The following is a 14,657-nucleotide window of genomic DNA, read 5'->3' on the forward strand; positions in this document are numbered from 1 at the left end:
AGGGGCGGGGGTGGCTGTCACTTGCCTGGTCACCAGCTCAGGCCCTCCCCACAGTCACAGCACTTGAGAGACACCTGGCCCGTTTCTCCTTTATTATATAATCTGAGCCCCTGCTGTCACAGTCAGTCACACGGGACAAACAGCAAAGAAGCCCTGGACCCATCCCATCACCCAGAGGCGCAGAGGGCACGTCTAATCAGAGCCCTCTCCTGTCTTTGAAGACTGGTTCCCTCAGTTCCCTTGCTTGAGGAGGCTGTAAACCTGCTCCAGCATGTGACCTAGGCCCTGGTCCTTGGGCATCCTGCTGGCCAGGGAGATCTGAAAACAGGCAGGTCCGGCGCCTCAGGGCTGCTGCCCCGCTAAGGGCTCCGCTAACCCCGGTGGTGTCCCTAAAACCACACCTCCAGGTGCATCCTGGGCCTAGGAATGTCGTCGGGGGCGGGGGTAAGATTCCTCCACACCTTCGACAGTCTGCTCTCACACGCCCCGCCCCCCGTGTGCCCAGGCCCCGCCCACCCTTCCCACCCAGCACCGCGGTAGGAGGTGACCAGTGTGGCAGCTTTAAGCCCGGGTCCCTGTTCAGTCTGAACAGAACAAGCAAATATATGAAGCTGGTTCTCTGTAAAGCCGAGTGAGATGTGTCTTCTGAGAATGACTCCCAGGCAGGACACAAAAGGCTGCCAAGCCCTTGCTGACACAGACCGCTGACTTAACGAGGGCGGGGAGGGGGGGGAAGGGGAGGGAGCCGGGCGGGGGGGCGGGGAGAGCCGCGGGGGTTGGGGGGGGGGTGCAGGGCGGACTGGATCGGCCTGCTCCCAGCACCAGCCCCTCTGCCTGGTTCAGCTCTGCTGTGCTTCAGACTCAGAGCCCCTCCTGTTCAGGGGCAGCGTCTCAGCCAGGATAGCCCCAGGGCCACAAGGGCTGCAGGCTTTTACATCTTCATCCGTACTTGATAGCCATCTCCACCACTGTCACCACCCTTGTGTGACAAACGTGACTTTTCTTTGGCAGCGCTTACATCTGACTAAAATACTTTTGTACAAGCTCACTTAACTCACTTTTCCTCGAGCTGCCTCTGGATATATTCTTGTGGGGCTCCCTGAGATCTTTACAAAAGGAAGGGTTTGCACAGGACTCGAGGTGTGAGCCTCACTCACCTTCAGCTTGTCCAGGTAGGTGTGCTCCTGGTTCCAAGGCTCCTGGAACCTGATGAAGTCAGGGGCGCCCCTGTAGAACTCTACCAGCAGCATCTAGTGGGAAAGGAACACATGAGCCCCAGCCGCTGCCGCCCTTCAAGGGGCCTCTGGACTAACGCAGCACAGCACGTAGGGGTTACCCAGTTCCCCAAGAGAGGGGCCCCCGAGCAGTGCCACCCTGGGGAAATGAAGGCATTTGGCAGGAGAGAGGGCTGCCTAGAGGAGAAGATGCCTCCCCCAGAAGCAGAAGAATCACTGAATGCAATTCTTTCTACCTCTGCAGCCCTGAAAGACTCCCTGGCCTAGCCTTAGTCTGAGCAGGAACATCTGTGAAGTCACAGGTGTGATGAACTAGCTCCATTTGTTTAAATGCCTATTGAATGGCAGAAGTAACACCTGAGGTCCTCACATGTCTCCACTGGGAGAATCAGTGGCAGGTGCAGAAGCCCAAGGTAGGAGCGTCCCTAGCACCTTCCAGAACAGCAAGGAGGCCGGGTGGGGGTGGGGGTGGGGGGAGGGGCCGGGGCAGAGACTGGGGACTTGATCCTTAGAGCCCGTGATTTTCAGCAGCAGAAGAGACCTGATCTGGGTCTTGATGTGGCACTTTCAACCACAGCTTCCTGACTCCTAGAGTTATAGCCAACTAGTGGGGCGCCCTCAGCCCCCGCCTGCTTCTCCCAGGGTCCCCCACCCACACCACCCCAGAGTCAGCTTACCATCTCATGGAGGATGTCATTAGTCAGGAAGTTGTCCTGGACATAGGCCATTTCCACGTCCATGGGGATGCCATAGTCACTGGGCCTTTGCTGGCGGAGACAAGCTGGTCACCACTAGCTACCCCCGCCCCGCCCCCCAGCCCAATACTTCAGGGCACAGCAGGAAGTTCCCTGGGCTGGGGGCCAGGGAATCCACACTGCAGGCCTGGCTCTGGGCTGGGGTCAGATTCAGAGCCATGTGGGGTCTCAGAAGAACCCAGCAATGTGACCTGGGAGGCAGAGTGGCCTCCATCACAGACACACACAGGAGTGGCCATGGCTCCCAAATTCCTTTCTAAAGCTGATTTCTGACTCCAAGACTGGACTTGGAGAATGAAACCAGACAGGTCTCAGGTCGGAGGCCATACTGGTAGCCAAGGCAGCTTGCTACAGTTGGAGCCCCAACCTTTTCAACATCACTCACACCTACTGCCTCAGCGCAATTATTATGTTCCTATCTCACAGATGAGACAATCTGAGGCCCCAGCTCCCCAGATGAGCCGGGAACCAGAGTACTGGCTTTCCGCCGCTAACAAGCCCTCCTGACCCCGCCCACAACCACGCAGGGCCCCACCCACACCTCCCCTGAAGCCCCGCCTACCTCAGGGGGCGGCATCACCCAGAAGGGCGAGATCTTGGACTCTGGGCCGGGGTTGCCAGAGTAGTAAGGGGCTGCAGACGGAGACACAGAGAAGGAGCTGGATCTGGGATCTCGGTGACCAACAGGGCCCAGGCCCACCCCTTTCCCTGGACTCACAGCAGAGCAGGGCGAGGCAGGGCTGGAAACCGTTGCTGGAGCCCTGCAGCCGCAGCTGGTAGTCCATCTGCTTATCGATGTCCTGCAGCGACGGTAGCGCCGGGCTATGCGGGTGGCTGTGGTACCAGCCCACCAGGGACAGGCCGCGCAGGAGCAGGCTCTGGTAGATCTAAGGGCAGAGACGCGGCTGGGGCCGGCGCGGGACGGTGGGGTTCCACCAGCCCTGGTGCGTGCACGCCACTCCCGGCGGCCAGCACGCCAGGCACACACAGCCAACATTTAATGAGCGCCTGCTGTGTACCAGGCCTCTGAGGATACATCAGTGAGCAACCGAGACATACCCTGCCCCGCGCTCAGCAAATCCAGTGAGGGGGACAGTCAACAAAGACATAAAGAAGATGCTCCAGGCTTCTCCGGTGGCTCAGCTGTAAAGAAGCTGCCTGCCAATGCAAGAGATAAAGGGTTCAACCCCAGATGCGTGAGGACTCCACATGCTGGAGAGTAAATAAGCCCATCCACAACAATTGAGCCTGGGAGCCGCAACTACTTAAGTCCCTATGCTCCAGAGCCCGAGCTCTGCAATAAGAGAAGCCCCCACAACTAGAGAAAAGACCCAGCAGAGCCAAACATAAGTAATTTTGTTTTAAAGCCTCCTATATTCCCCGGTGGTCTAGTGGTTAAGGACTTGGACCTCTCACAGCCCCACAAGGGATGGGTCTCAATCCCTGGTGTAGGAACCAAGATCCTGCAAGCCGCCGTGGCGCAGCCAAAATAGAATAATAATATAATAATAATAAAATAACAAATGCTCCTATTGTAAATCTAAGGCAAAATATTATTTTGCTCACTGCTGTATCCCCAGCTCAAGGAACAATTCCTGGCACACAGTAGGTACTCAATAAATAGTTAAAGAGGCAGATGTGCGAACGCAAGTAGAGGCAAGCGCAAGCGTAAAGAGAAAGGAAGAGGCGGGTGGATAAAGCTGTGCACCAAATGCACACCTATTCTGTCCTCCGGAACTGACCATGCTGGAAAAGGCGGGTGTGGAGTGCTTAGTGCAGTGCTAGGCGCATACTAAGCACTGTTATGAAAACATCGAAGGAGGGCATTTAATATCTATCCGGCCTTTACCAGGTGACAGGCAGTCTGAGCGGGGAAGGGGCTGGCGGCATCTGCGCAGAGGAAGAATGACGGTGGGGGTCACAGGTGCAGGGACTGGAGCTCACACGTACCTATCTGCACCCTTGCTGAGTGGCGACACGGCGCTAGGCGCCCTGACGCAGTAGCCAGGACAGCTGTGTGCACACCAGCCTGCGCCCCCTCACCCACAAATGCCCCGTTGCCATGCGCCCCCTCACCTCCTCTTCCACGGTGGCTGCGGTCTCCGTGTCCCCCAGCCAGCTCCGACAGGGGAAGGCTCTGAGCACCGTGAGCACTGCACGGAGGCGGGAGAAGGGGTGGACATTGACCCTGGCCCCCAAACACCCTCTCTGCCCATGGGCCCCCAATACCCACTCTGACTGTTGATGTCCCAGCGGCCCCCCAGGTACCCCACGACCTGGCTGCGGGTCAGGTGGCTGTGGAAGTCCTGGGGAGGGGGAGGGACATGGGAAGACCCACTCAGACTGTGCCTGGTCCCAAGGCCGTCCTGGGGGTCAGCCCACCCCCCTCCTTCCTCAGATATTGATTGAGTGCCTACTATTTACCAATAGTAAACAGAGCAGACAAGGTCTCTATTCCAAGGACCCTCTGGGCAGGGACCAGCCCCTCCCCAAGCCTGGGAGCCCCTGAGCCCTAAGGGACAAGGTAGGAGGTGGGCACACACCAGCAGGAACAGCACGTTGCTGGAGACGGCCACGTTGAACGGCTGGAACTTGTTGATAGCTGCGAAAGACGTTACTTCCACCAGGGTGTGGGGGTTCCTGTGGGAGCCAGGAAGGTTCCACAGCCTCAGGAACCCCAAGGCCCTTCCCTCACCCACACACTGGCTCCCTCGGTCCCACAGCTAGCTCTGAAGATCTGAGGCCTTGTCTCCATCCTTCCCCTGCCTGCCCTTGTCCCCCAACCCCATGCTGCAAGAGCTTCTGTAGATGGGGATGAGGGTGGGGGTTCTTCCAGCGGGCATGGGGTGCATCTGACCTGGCCGAGTCACGACTTCCCAGCATGCAGTAGCGCACCGGCACCCGGATCTTGTTGTCCACCCTTTTCCCTGGGGGCGTGGCCTCTGGGGAGTTGGCAGGGGGTGTTAAAGAAAGATGTCAGTATCAGTTTCTCCCCAGCCAGGAACTGGAAAACCAAGACCAGGCAGTCCAAGAAAGAAAGAAGACTTCAGGGGCAGTCTTAAAAAATCAAGAAAGGACTTCCCTGGTGCTCCAGTGGCTAAGACGCCATGCTCCCAGTGCAGGGGACGTGGGTTCCACCCCTGGTAAGGGAACCAGATCGCGCAAGCGGCAACTAAGACCCAGTACAGCCAAATCAATCAATCAATCAATCAATCAATATTTTTAAAAATAAAGAAATGAGGCAGCAAGTCAACAAACTGGACATAAGAAACTAAAAAATCAGAAGAAGGGATCAGGAAATCAGGTGAGGACCAGTCAGGCAAAGAAATCAGGCAACAGGGCAAAGAAATCCTATGGAGGAGTAAGGATAAAGAAATTAGGCAGTGGGACCAAGAAATGTAGAATTAGAGCTTAAAAAGTCAGGCGGTGAGAGTGAAATTAGGCAGCAAGGGCTGGGAAGTCAGCCAGGCTTCTAGCGGGCTCTACACCCAGCCTCCTCCCCGGCCTGAGCTCTGTCCACCTCCCCCCACTGTTCCCACCTCCTCCCCTCCCCCACACCTCTTACCCGAGTGGACAGGCTCCGAGGGGCCCTTCCCTTGCGGTCTCCTACTCTTGTCGTCCGCTGAGGCTGCTGTCAGAACCTCCTCCTCCTCTTCCTCTATCAGCGGCTCCTCCTCCTCTCCTTCGCTGGCCGGGCTCTGAGTGGGGTCGGGGTTGGGGGAAACGCGACGGGACTTCTAGCTGTATTCTCCATACCCTCCCCCCAAGTTCGACCAAGAACTCTGGCAGGCCAGAACCTGCCATTCCTGTCGTTGCCCCGGGTGCCCACTAGAGGGAGAGAGTGAGCAGAGACAATCTAGGATGTGGACCAGTTAGTTGCTCAGGCTGGAATATCGCCTCTGCCTATTACAAACTGACTTCAGGCTCTGCTGCTGCTGCTGCTGCTAAGTCACTTCAGTCGTGTCCAATTCTGTGCGACCCCATAGACGGCAGCCCATCAGGCTCCTCTGTCCCTGGGATCCTCCATGCAAGAATACTGGAGTGGGTTGCCATTTCCTTCTCCAGTGCATGAAAGTGAAGACTGAAAGTGAAGTCGCTCAGTCGTGTCCGACTCAGCGACCCCAAGGACTGCAGCCCACCAGGCTCCTCCGTCCATGGGATTTTCCAGGCAAGAGTACAGGAGTAGGGTGCCATTGCCTTCTCCAGACTTCAGGCTCTATTCTCCTATAAAACGGCACAATGACTTCTAGCCCCACAGGGGTGGCAAAAGGGTGAAATTAGATAATGCGTGCAAAGCATTAGGCATATGCCACGCATATGCCCTGCTGCTCCATTCATCCAGCTGGCAAACACTTTGCATGGATTAGTTGATCAGATTCTCTCAATAACCTCTCCTCCTCCTTTCTCCTAAAGAGCCCTTCCTTGATGAGGTGACCTCTCTGTCCAAACCCAACAGCCACATCTCAGTCTCTGTCCCTCTCCTCCTCTCAGCAGCGTCTCCTGGTAACTCCTCAGGGATCCCCACCCCCGCACTGACCGGCTTACCTCCCACCACTCCTGGACCCCCTTATTCTCCTCCATCTCACTCGTTGGGCCAGGGCTGGGTCCTCCCGCCTCTTTATTCCCCCACCTACACCCCTTCTGAGGGGCCTCAAACCCCGTGTGCCCCCTGGACAACTGCCCACAGTCCTGACTCCAGGCTAGGTCTCCCCTGACCTCTGGACCCCAGGTCCGACTAGTCCCTGACATCTCAAAAGGGGGTGTTCACATTCAACAAGGCCACCCAGACCATCACCCTAAACTTGCTCCTCCACACATCTCCGATGAGGGTAATCCTGTCCACGCGCTTGCAAAAACATTTGGGGGAACAAGACATCTCCTAACACCAACATCAGATCCACCAGCAAATCACATCACATCCACTTTCAAAATTAACCAGAACTTACCCACTTCCTCCTCCTCAAAGGCCGGCCAGATACACCCCATCATCATCCACCTGAACCCTGAATCCCTGGCTCCTATTGTCCTCCCAACAGCGGCCACCAGGGGGCGCCGCTAATGACCTGACTCAGGCCCCACACCTACTCTGCTCACAGTACTCCAGGGATCCGACTTGCCTCAGGGTACAAGCCCAAGTCTTCCCCACAGCCCACCATGCCCTCCAAGACTTGCCCCTTTCGCCTCCCTGCCCTTCCCTCCTCCCTCTCTCCCTATGATCACTCTCTGCTCCAGCCGCATCAGAGCCTTGCTGTTCCCCCAAAACACCAAGCCTTTGCACATGCTGTTTTCCAGAAAACTTTTTGCTCCCTGCCTCCACCCCTTCAGTTCACTGATCAGATGTCACTTTCTCAATGAGGCCTTCCCTGGCCATCCTATCCCTTTCAGCACTTGCATCCCCTGCCCCTGCTCACTTCTTCCAAAGTATGATAAGATGGACTTATTTCTTTTGTTTGTTTCTCTCTCCATGAAGGCAAGGATGTTTCTCATTTGGCTCTCTGCTTTATCTCCAGCTCGTAGAAGAGGGCCTGGCACACAGCTGGCATTTATTAAATGCTTCCTGAATGAATAGCCCTATGGTGTGGTGTGAAGGTTAGTTTTATAAGTCAACCAGGCTCAGCTATAGTACCCAGTTACTGAATCAAACACTAGTCTAGGTGTTGCTGTGAAGGCATCTGGTTGATGTGGTCGACATCTACAATAAGTTAACTTTCAATAAAGAAGATTACCCTTGATACTGTCGGTGGGCCTCACCCAATCAGGTGAAAGGCCTTAAGAGCAAAACCTAAGGCTTCCTGGAAAACAAGAAATTCTGCCTCGAGACTGCAGCATCCAGGGACTTCCCTGGTGGTCAGGAGGTTAAGAATCTGCCTTCCAATGCAGGGAATCTGGGTTCAATCTCTTGTCAGGGAACTAACATCCCACGTGCTGTGGGGCAACTAAGCCTGGGCACTCGGGAGTCCAAGCCACAACCAGAGAGAGGCACATCACTACAATAAAGAGCCCAGGAACCGAAACTAAGACCTGATGCAGCCAAATAAAGAAAAACATTAAAAAAAAAAAAAAAAAGACTGCAGCATCAACTCCAGCCTCTGTGTGTATGTGTGTGTGTGTATTACTATCACAGCATTCAAGACCCTCCAAAATCTGGTCCCTGCCAATGCTGCCAGCCCCCTCAGCTACTAAGGCATTGAATCTCCAGTTGCATCAGCTAAAAATGGTTCCTTAAGCATCATGTGTTTCTTCATGCCTACAAAGCTGTGCATATGCCATTCCTTCCTCTGGAAAGCTCTTTACCCTTCATCTCACTCTGATCAACTCCTATTCATCCCTCAAGGCCCCAGCTCCAACATTCTCTCTCTGGGCACTCTTTATCCAGCAGTGAGTCAGAGAGGCTGAAGGATGTACCTCATCAGCGGCAGTTGCAGTCATATGGAGCTGGTTTCGGCGGAGCCAAGCAGCTTTGTACTTGTCCAGTTTCTGGCCCTTGTATTTGACAGAGGCCCAGCCACAGCCAGACTTCTTGGCCGGGTTCACCAGCTTCTTGCAATGAGTGGCCCAGGCGCTGGGTGAGTTGAACACCTGGCCTGTTTCCTGCCACACAATCCTTCCATCGGGCTGCAGGTCTCCCACGAACTTCTTCCCCTGCAATGACAGTGGGTTGGCTGAACCCAGGAGCTGGTACTCATCAAGATTCCCTCCTCCAGGAAGTCCTCCCTGACCCCATGCTGCTTCCCAGGGCTTGCCACCCATCTCCCACCTCCTTCCAGGAGGCTTACAGCTTAGGTATCATCCTGATCAGCCTGGATTGAAACCGTCAAGTTATGTGCCCATCCCCACTCCCTTCACTGGACTGTGAGCCCCAAAGGACAAGAACTGCATGTGACTTGATCTCCACTGGGTCCCTAACACCCAACACAGCCTGGCACACAGCAGATGCTCAATTCACAAGCTGCTCCCATTCACAAAGAGAACAATAACAATATGGTAATAATAACAAACACTTATAAGGGACTTACTGTGTAGCAGGCACACTACTGAGCAGCTTATTCATTGCATCCTCATGCAACCCCATGCGAGGAAAGAAAATCCCATTTTACGGATGGGGAAACTAGGATACGCATAAGTTGAGTGAAGTCACATAGCCAGGAAGGCACTAGTGTCTTCTCCGAGCCTAAGATCTCCTTTGTGGAATGGAGAGTTTGGTGAACAGTGTTCTCCCACCCAGAAAGGCTCCTGCTGGGTCAGGATGCTCTGTGCCTCAGTTTCCCCTCCTCACACCAGGGGCTCGGGTTGCGGCAAGAAAGCACACTGGACCCGGGTTTCCCCTTTTTGCACGAGCTGGAATGGGATGAGGTTGGGAGGCGCTCACCAGGTAGTAGATGGACAGCACTCCGGCGCCGGGCTCCAGCAGCGCGTCTTTGAGGAGCACCCGCAGCGTGACCGCGCGCCTAGTTAGCGCGCCCCCTGGCCCGCCGCAGCTCCCCGGTCCCGCCCCGCCGCCGCCTCCGCCGCCGCGAGCGCCTCCCGATGCCCCTGGCCGCTCCGGGTCCTCGGCCTCCGCCTCGTCCTCGTCTTCATCCGGCGCCTCCTCGCCCGCGGCGCCCGCAGGGGACAGCGGTTCCGGAGCTACGGGCAGCGACAGGCTGCAGCGGAGCCGTGCGCCCTGAGCCGGTGCAGCCACCCAGCCCGGTCCCCCACCGGCCCCCCGCCAGGCCCGCCGTACCTGCCATGGTCGTTCCGCCCCACGCCCCGCGCCCGGTGCGCCTCGGGCTCTTTCTTCCCGGCACGTGACGCGGCTCCGCCCCTAGGGGGGAGCACCTCTGCCATTGGCCGCCGCCGGTGGGCTACTGGGGGCTTGGCCAGCAGAGGCGAGCCGGGGAAAGCCAGACTCTGGCCTGTTCAAGCGGGAGAGGGAGGTGGGGGTTCAACCCTAGGGGACCATTCGGGAAACTGAGGCCTGAGGCCACCTTCCGTGGGAGGGAGGTGGTAACCGAGAGCTCGGGACACCACTGGGAACACTGAGGCCGGGGGCTTCCGCTTTCGGAGAACCAATGACTCCACCCGAGGTCACCGACTGAGGCCTGGGGCTGGGGGACTTAGCGGCGCTCAACCCGCTACGACTAGCGGGGAAATTGAGATACATGATCACTCCTAATGAGGGACCCACAGGCCTCAGCTGTTGGTACCAGGAAGACACTGAGGCCTGGGAGGATGAGCCCCACTGCCCTGGGGCTGCGGGCCAGAATCGAGGAAACAACCCGGCGCCTCGACTCTGAAGTGCCCAAGACGGGCGGCATTCTCTAAAGGGTTAATTTCCACCTTCCCCCGGCGGCCTTCGACTGCCTTGATTGGATTGCAGCTGAGCCCGCCAGCCAATTATAACTAGGTTATTTCATCTTCAGCCAATAGACGATAGAGGGTGGAATCCCTCCTGCCAGTCAAGCGTTAAATTGCTCCTCCTCGACCAGTCAGCAGGAGTCCCCGGGCCTTACGTGTCCAATCCATTTTAGGGTCTGGTCTTCAACCAACCAATCAGTTCGCGGCTCAAACCTCCCTTGAGACCCACCCCCCAACCTCTCCCACCCAACCCTCAGCTCGCGGTGCACGTGGGCGGAGACTGGCTAGGAGTGCGGGCGACAGCTGCTGCTCTTTTGTCTCTGGTCACTGTCCCAGGACCTTTGCCCCGAGGCGCAGGGCCACCTCCCAGTGCTGGGACTCCCCAACCCCAGGGAGGGCTGAAAGCCCTGGGCAGGGGCTCCCTCCAGCTGCACGGCAATTTTTCGGCTGGACTCAGCTACCGATGCCGGTCTGAAAGAGGGGACAGGCTGTTAGGGACAGGGCTGTCCAGCCACAGTGGTCTGGAATGAGTGAGCCTAGCTCCAAATCTTGCTCTACCATTTCCCAGGTCTGTGACTTTGGCCATGTGTCTCCACCTCTCTGCTCCTGCGGATAACAATTCCTACTTGAGAGTTGTTAAAGAACAGGACTTGACGTATAGTAAGAGCTGGGGAATGAGTGATTATTATTACTCATGATGCAATAAGATTTGTATTTTAAGGTAGGACAAGAAAAAGTAAACAACAATTCTTTGTTTGGACCCCTTCCCTCCCTCTCTTGCTAATCTGTGTAACACATTAACCAGAGATCCTCAAAGATGGAAAGATAGGAACTCCTGCTCCACATTAAAGGTCTCTTTTCTTTTTCTAACATTTTATTTCTTTTTTCCCCATTTTTAAAAATTGAAAGATAATGCTTTACAATGTTGTGTTAGTTTCTGCTGTACAACGAAGTGAATCAGCCATGCGTGTGCACTCAGTTGTGACCGACTCTGCGACACCCTGGCCTGTAGCCCGCCAGGCTCCTCTGTCCCTGGGATTTCCCAGGCAAGAATGAGTTACCATTTCCTTCTCCATGTTTTTTTTTTTTCTTTTTTCTAATGTTGACAATATATCTTCTTATAAGAACAGTGTTCTTTCCCAGCTCTGTAGGGGTCATGATGATCTGCTGCTCACTCTGTACTTGCTTACCTGAACTATGTATCCTTAGTGAAGTTTATGTAAATATCAGTATGTCATTTTGATGTATGATCATTTGTCTCAAGGAGGTCCAGAGGTTAAGAAGCCATGCTTCCACCGTACAGGGCGTGGGTTCAGTCTCTGGTCAGGGAATCAGTGATGCAGCAGGCATGCATGCATAAATGAAATATATATGACTGTGCCTACTAACAGGCGGAACCGTTCTTAGAGCTTTCAGAAAATCTGCTTCCTGTTATAATCTTCAGTTTGGCTCAAAGAAAATTCCTTTTTTCTCTTCTTAACTTGATAGTTAATGTTCCCTGACACTCACTTTGTGTCCAGTCCAAACCTCCTTTTGGAGTCATCTCACCACCCACCCAGGGTCCAGCCATCAGATAGGCATCTCCAGCCCCTTAGGGGGCTTCCCAAGTGGCACTAGTGGTAAAGAATCTGCCTGCCAATGCAGGAGACTCAAGAGATATGGGTTCAATCCCTGGATCACAAATATCCCCTGGAGAAGGAAATGGCAATCCATTCCAGTATTCTTGCCTGGAAAAATTCCATGGACAGAGGAGCCTGGTAGGTTACAGTCCATGAGATTCAAAGAGTTGGACAGGACTGAGCGACTGAGCACAACACACAGCTGCTTAGACTCAACAGAGCTCAAATGGCCTCAGTTTATTTGCCCATGGCCTTGTCTACTTTCTCTTTGCTTCTCCTCTAAAACCCAGGGCTGAATCTCCAGCATCTCTCATCTGGATCATTTCCTGGAGATTCAGGCCTCCATATTCACACACACTCCTTACATCTCCCATCCTGGCCCCAGAGGAATCTTACTAAAATGCAACTATGACCACCTCCCTCCATTGCTCTAAATCCTTCTATGAATCCCCATTGCCTTTGATAAATTAGCCACTGTGACCTTATCAATCATTAACAATTTACAGCACCCCTAAATGGCAAGTAGTGTAATCAACATTACCAGACAGTTCAGGAGAGGAAGAGTTACACAGTTCTTCAGTGAATTCCCAAGGCTAATCTTTGCTATGTGTATAAAGTCCAGGCAGTCCTAGAACTATTAAGGAAATTGAATTTGTAATTTTAAAAGTCCCCTAAAATGGACTAGGTATCATCACGGTTCATAAGTTGTTTAGCTACAAGTTCATTTCAGTAGCAGGACCTAACAAGTATTTGAGGACAAAATCTCCTGTGTTTAAAAAACATATTTTTTTTTTTACCATGCTAATAAAAATATTAATTTGTTTGGGAAAAAAATAATTGAAAAAAATTAAACTCCCAAAGAAGAAATCTCCAGGCCCGGGTGAAAAATTCTATGAAGGTTCAAAGAAGAATTAACACCACTTTTACATAATCTCCCTGGGTGGAAACGGCAACCCATTCCAGAATTCTTGCCTGGAGAGTCCCATGGACCTGGAACCTGGCAGGCTACAGTCTACGGGGTCGCAAAGAGTCGGACACTGAAGCGACTTAGCGTACGTGCATGCATGCATTACATAATCTCTTCCAGAAAATTGAAGAAGGAACACTTCCCAATTCATTTTATGAAGCTACCGTCACCCTGATACCAAAACCAGATAAGGGGAGTACAAATAAACAAAAGTACAGAACATCCCTCATGAATCCAGACCAAAAAAAAACTTAAAAAAAAAAAGTTAATAAATAGAATTCAGCAATATATAAAAAGAAGTATTCATCATGAGAAAGTGGAGTTTATCCCAGGGTTGCAGGGCTGTTTCCATATTCCAAATTCAATCAGTGTTTTCCACTGTATTAAAGAGACTGTGGTAGGTGAAACAGTGGTTCCCTAAAGATCTCAATGTCCAAATTCCCAAGGCCTAGGAATATTTAGGTTACATGGCAAAGGGGATTTAAGTTTTCAGATGGAATTACAGTTTCTAATCGAATTAAAATAAGGAGACGTTAAAATAAAGTAATAATCATTAAAACAAGGAGATGATCCCAGATTATCTACTGAGTCCAACATAATAACAGGCATCCTTAAATGTGAAAGAGAGTCAGGGAAAGGTGACTGTGGAAGAAATTCAGATTGATATAACATGAGGTTTCTACCCACTATTGCTGGCTTTGTAGATGGAGGAAGGAATGGGGAAAGCTAGAAGCTGGAGAAAGCAAGGAAATAGATTCATTCTTTGAGGCTTCAGAAAGGAACACAGCTCTCAGGGACTTCCCTGGTGGGCCAGTGGTTAAGAATCCACCTTGCAATGCAGGCAATGTGGGTTCGATCCTTGGTCAGGGAACTAAGATCCCACATGCTGCAGAGCAACTAAGCCTGAGCGCCACAGCTAGAGAGTTCATGCACTTCCCAACACAGCCAAATAAATAAATATTTAAAAGAAAAAAAGAATAAGGAACATAGTCCTGCCAACACCCTGATTTTATTTTCATGAGAACCACATAGGACTCCTGACCTACAAAGCTGTAAGATAACACATTTGTGTTGTATTAAGTCTCTATATTTATGATAAGTTATTACAGCGACCACAGAAAACTAATACACAAGCTAAAGAAGACATGTCACAAGAGTGTATCTATTCATGAAAAAAAAAAAAAGCATTTGATAGAATTCAACACCCACTCATAATAAAAACTCTCAGCAAACCAGGAACAGAGAGAAACTACATCAACTTGATGAAGAACATGGACAAAACTTCAGGTAACTTTGTACTTCACGATAAAAGACTTAACACTTTTCCTATTGAGACTGGGGACAAGGAAAGGCGTCCACCCTCACCATTCTTCAACAGAGTCCTGAAAGTGCTAGCCATTACAATAAGACAAGAAAAAGAAATAAAAAACATATAAATTGAAAATTAACCCTATTTGCAAATGACATGACCTGTGTACAAAATTTCAAGAAATCTCCCAAACATGCCCCTAGAACTAAGGAGTGAGTTAATTCAGAAAGGTTATAGGATAAGAGATCAACACACAAAAATCAATGGCATGTTTGTATGCTAATAATGAGTGTATGAAAACTGGAATTGAAAATACAATATTACTTATAATGTTTTGAAATAGAAAGAAAAAAAGAAATGCTTAGATGTAAATCTAACCAAACAGACACAGGACTTGGATACTGAATACTATACAACACTGATGAAAGAAATCGA

General features: G+C 52.3%; 1 protein-coding gene across 2 annotated transcripts; it reads right to left on the minus strand.

Annotated features, from left to right (window-relative positions):
- Positions 1 to 77: 77 nt before the first annotated feature.
- Positions 78 to 10,287, minus strand: MPND (MPN domain containing). 2 transcript variants are annotated; one of them, XM_061422608.1, is made up of 13 exons: positions 9,714 to 10,287; positions 9,360 to 9,633; positions 8,396 to 8,632; positions 5,556 to 5,688; positions 4,848 to 4,932; positions 4,534 to 4,630; positions 4,224 to 4,296; positions 4,067 to 4,143; positions 2,709 to 2,877; positions 2,553 to 2,623; positions 1,913 to 2,002; positions 1,158 to 1,250; positions 78 to 318 (listed from the first exon to the last, which is right to left on the minus strand). In XM_061422608.1, exons 1-13 carry the CDS (start codon positions 9,815 to 9,817, stop codon positions 232 to 234), a joined length of 1,590 nt encoding a protein of 529 aa, XP_061278592.1. In that variant the 5' UTR covers positions 9,818 to 10,287; the 3' UTR covers positions 78 to 231. The 2 variants fall into 2 exon arrangements, with proteins under 2 accessions (XP_061278592.1, XP_061278593.1); XM_061422609.1 differs by having other exon boundaries at positions 9,360 to 9,616; positions 9,714 to 9,802.
- Between the last annotated feature and the right edge of the window lie 4,370 nt (positions 10,288 to 14,657).

Source organism: Bos javanicus, chromosome 7 (assembly GCF_032452875.1).
Source record: "Bos javanicus breed banteng chromosome 7, ARS-OSU_banteng_1.0, whole genome shotgun sequence".
Classification (NCBI taxonomy): Eukaryota; Metazoa; Chordata; class Mammalia; order Artiodactyla; family Bovidae; genus Bos; species Bos javanicus.

What these genes read in the sequence shown, in the direction of transcription:
- MPND (XM_061422608.1), bottom strand. Translation starts at nt 9,817, where the DNA reads ATGGCAGAGGTGCTCCCCCCTAGGGGCGGAGCCGCGTCACGTGCCGGG. An exon ending in GGGCGGAACGACCATGGCAG is followed by an intron (nt 9,634 to 9,713) that starts GTACGGCGGGCC and finishes GCTCCGCTGCAG; the next exon opens with CCTGTCGCTGCCCGTAGCTC. An exon ending in GCAACGTGCTGTTCCTGCTG is followed by an intron (nt 4,297 to 4,533) that starts GTGTGTGCCCAC and finishes CCCCCTCCCCAG; the next exon opens with GACTTCCACAGCCACCTGAC.